This window comes from Lipotes vexillifer, unplaced genomic scaffold, assembly GCF_000442215.2.
Source record: "Lipotes vexillifer unplaced genomic scaffold, Lipotes_vexillifer_v1.1 scaffold914, whole genome shotgun sequence".
Classification (NCBI taxonomy): domain Eukaryota; kingdom Metazoa; phylum Chordata; class Mammalia; order Artiodactyla; family Lipotidae; genus Lipotes; species Lipotes vexillifer.
The window spans coordinates 2006373-2008674 of NW_006780388.1; the positions used below are offsets into that span (position 1 = coordinate 2006373).

Consider the following 2302-nt stretch of genomic DNA (forward strand, 5'->3'; position numbering starts at 1 on the left):
AGTGTGGCACTATGGGGACCTACTCTGATCCCCAGGTCCCGCAGCCCCCGGAAACCAATAGACTCCCTCCGGGACTCCCGGTCCCTCAGCTACTCGCCTGCGGAGCGCCGCCGCCCCTCTCCCCAGCCCTCACCGCGGGACCAGCAGAGGTAGGGTTGCCAGTGTGTGCTGTCCTGCCAGTAGCCCAGTCTGGCCGCCACTGATTTCTGCAAAATAAGTTCTAAGGCTCCAAGGTACCAAGGGTTGGTGGTGTCCTGTGTGTGGTCTCATGTCTGTCCTTCATTGTAGCAGCAGTGAACGGGGTTCCCGGAGAAGCCAGCGTGGGGACAGCCACTCCCCGGGCCACAAGCGCAGGAGGGAAACGCCCAGCCCCCGCTCCGTGCGGCACCGTTCCTCCAGGTATGTGTCTTTGTCACACTCTAGGGCTGGGCTCACTTCTGAGAGCTCCAGGGCTGGCTGGGGCCTCTGCATTGATTATTCTCTTACATTTCAGGTCTCCATGAATCTTTTTTGGGGAATTCCACCATACCCCAAGTTCTGGAGCCACAGGACGTGCCCCCTTTCTCCCCAACAGAGCCCTGGGAGGGGGTCTTTGTCTGTCCTCCCCCACAACCCTGGCAGCATCCTGGGGGGAGGGCTCCCTTCTTTCCCTCCCTCTTCCCTTTTTTTTTTCTTTGTTCTGTGAAATGTTAATCTCTGTGAGTTTTTCCTGGTTCACATGTTTTTGGGGGGTTTGGGGTGGGTGGGAATGAGAATGGGAGTTGCGGGAGGGGAGGATACAGTTTGGGACTCCCAGGTCTTGACTCAGAAAGGATCTGGGAGGCACTGCCCCCCTTTTAGCCCCGAGTTCTTGGGGGGGATGATGGTTTGGTACTTGCGGACCTGTGTGAGGTATACCCGGAAAAAAGGGGCAGTTGAAATTAGTTGGCTCCTCCTGGCCTCCCAGTGAGGTTGTGGCCCCCTCCCCCCCAACTTTTCTTCACGTTTCTTAAAGGCATTTTGGTTTTTTAAAATCTGTACAGCAAGAGCAACTTTTTCTGTCAAATAAAAATGAGAAATGCAGGAATTGGGTCTATAGATTGTTTATTATGGGTGGGGAGAGTTAGTTAGGAGAGGAGCTGCCCTTATTCTGTGGCTGCATCCCCCTTGCAAGGGGCATACCTTGGAGGAGCCTCATGGGGTGGCTCTAGGCTGTGGATCCCCCACAGAACCCACTCAAACCAACACACTCGTTCCAGCTGGGAGCCAGCATGCTCATGCTAGGAGGGGGCTGGTCACTCTGACGGAACAAAGCCTCTAAACCTTTTATCCCCAGGCTGAGCAGAAGGCTGGCCTGGGGCCCTGGGTTCCTCTCCCCATTATGGCCTTTTGAGGGGGTAGGCTGGGCTGGGGGTTGGTAGCTGGACTCAGAGAGCTTGGGATGCAGCAGGCTGGCCTGGAAGAGGCTGAGGGTGGGGTGGGGTGAGGCGGGGCACACCAGTGAGGTGATGCCTGAGTCAGGAGAAGGTGTGTAGAAAGAAGCAGCAACCAGGTGGACACCCAAATCTCTTTTATTGGGGGGGGTAGGGCGGTTGGGGGACCTCTCACTGCACAGCTTGTTCATTGGCGCTGCTTCCTGAGTCCTGTGGCTTCATGACATCCGGCAGCTCGGGTGGGCTGGAGAAGGGCTCGATGCGCAGGGCCTCAAAGGCCTCATCTGGTGGAGAGGGGGGCCACTGCAAAGTGAGTCTCCCACCCATACAGAACCAACCTGATCCTGATCCTGCTCCCCTCCCCCAGCCTGGCCATGCTAGGGCCTTTTTCCTCACCCTCTGCATCCCTCAGCCTCCGGGATTGCATCCACCTACAATCTCCCCCATCACCTTGTTCCCTTCACACCTCTTGCTTCTCATTTACTTTGAATAAAATCTCGTGTCATTATGTCTCTCCACATGTCTCCTTGTGGTCCCCATGTTCCCACATCAACCTCTTTCTTGCCTCAAGATCTCTGCATTTGCCACTCCCTAGCTTGACACTTAGAATGGCTGGCTGCCTAAGAAAGGCATCCAGGGGCAATCAAATATCACCTCTTCAAGGCCACGACAGTGAGAGGCCCGCACACCACGATGAAGAGTGGCCCCTGCTCACCGCAACTAAAGAAAGCCGTTGCACAGAAACGAAGACCCAACACAGCCAAAAAAATAAATTAAAAAAAAAAATGTTTAACCAAAAAAAAAAAAAAAAAATAAAAAAAATTGTCAACATCAATCATTTAAGTTCCCCGAATAGCGAGTCTACAAAGAGTTATTTCGGGGACCAGGGG

The 2302-nt window shown here is 54.4% G+C and overlaps 2 protein-coding genes across 2 annotated transcripts in view; one reads left to right on the plus strand and one right to left on the minus strand.

Annotated features, from left to right (window-relative positions):
• Window positions 1–503, plus strand: part of SRRM2 (serine/arginine repetitive matrix 2) — a 14567-nt gene extending 14064 nt beyond the window's left edge. The window contains exons 13-15 of the mRNA XM_007453659.1: window positions 36–149; window positions 289–399; window positions 494–503. Coding sequence (XP_007453721.1) covers window positions 36–149; window positions 289–399; window positions 494–503 — 235 coding nt within the window. The remainder of the gene's footprint in view (window positions 1–35; window positions 150–288; window positions 400–493) is intronic.
• Window positions 504–1532: 1029 nt separating this feature from the next.
• The window catches only part of ELOB (elongin B), a 4548-nt gene continuing 3778 nt past the window's right edge, over window positions 1533–2302 (minus strand). The window contains exon 4 of the mRNA XM_007453520.1: window positions 1533–1696. Coding sequence (XP_007453582.1) covers window positions 1584–1696 — 113 coding nt within the window. The 3' untranslated portion in view covers window positions 1533–1583. The remainder of the gene's footprint in view (window positions 1697–2302) is intronic.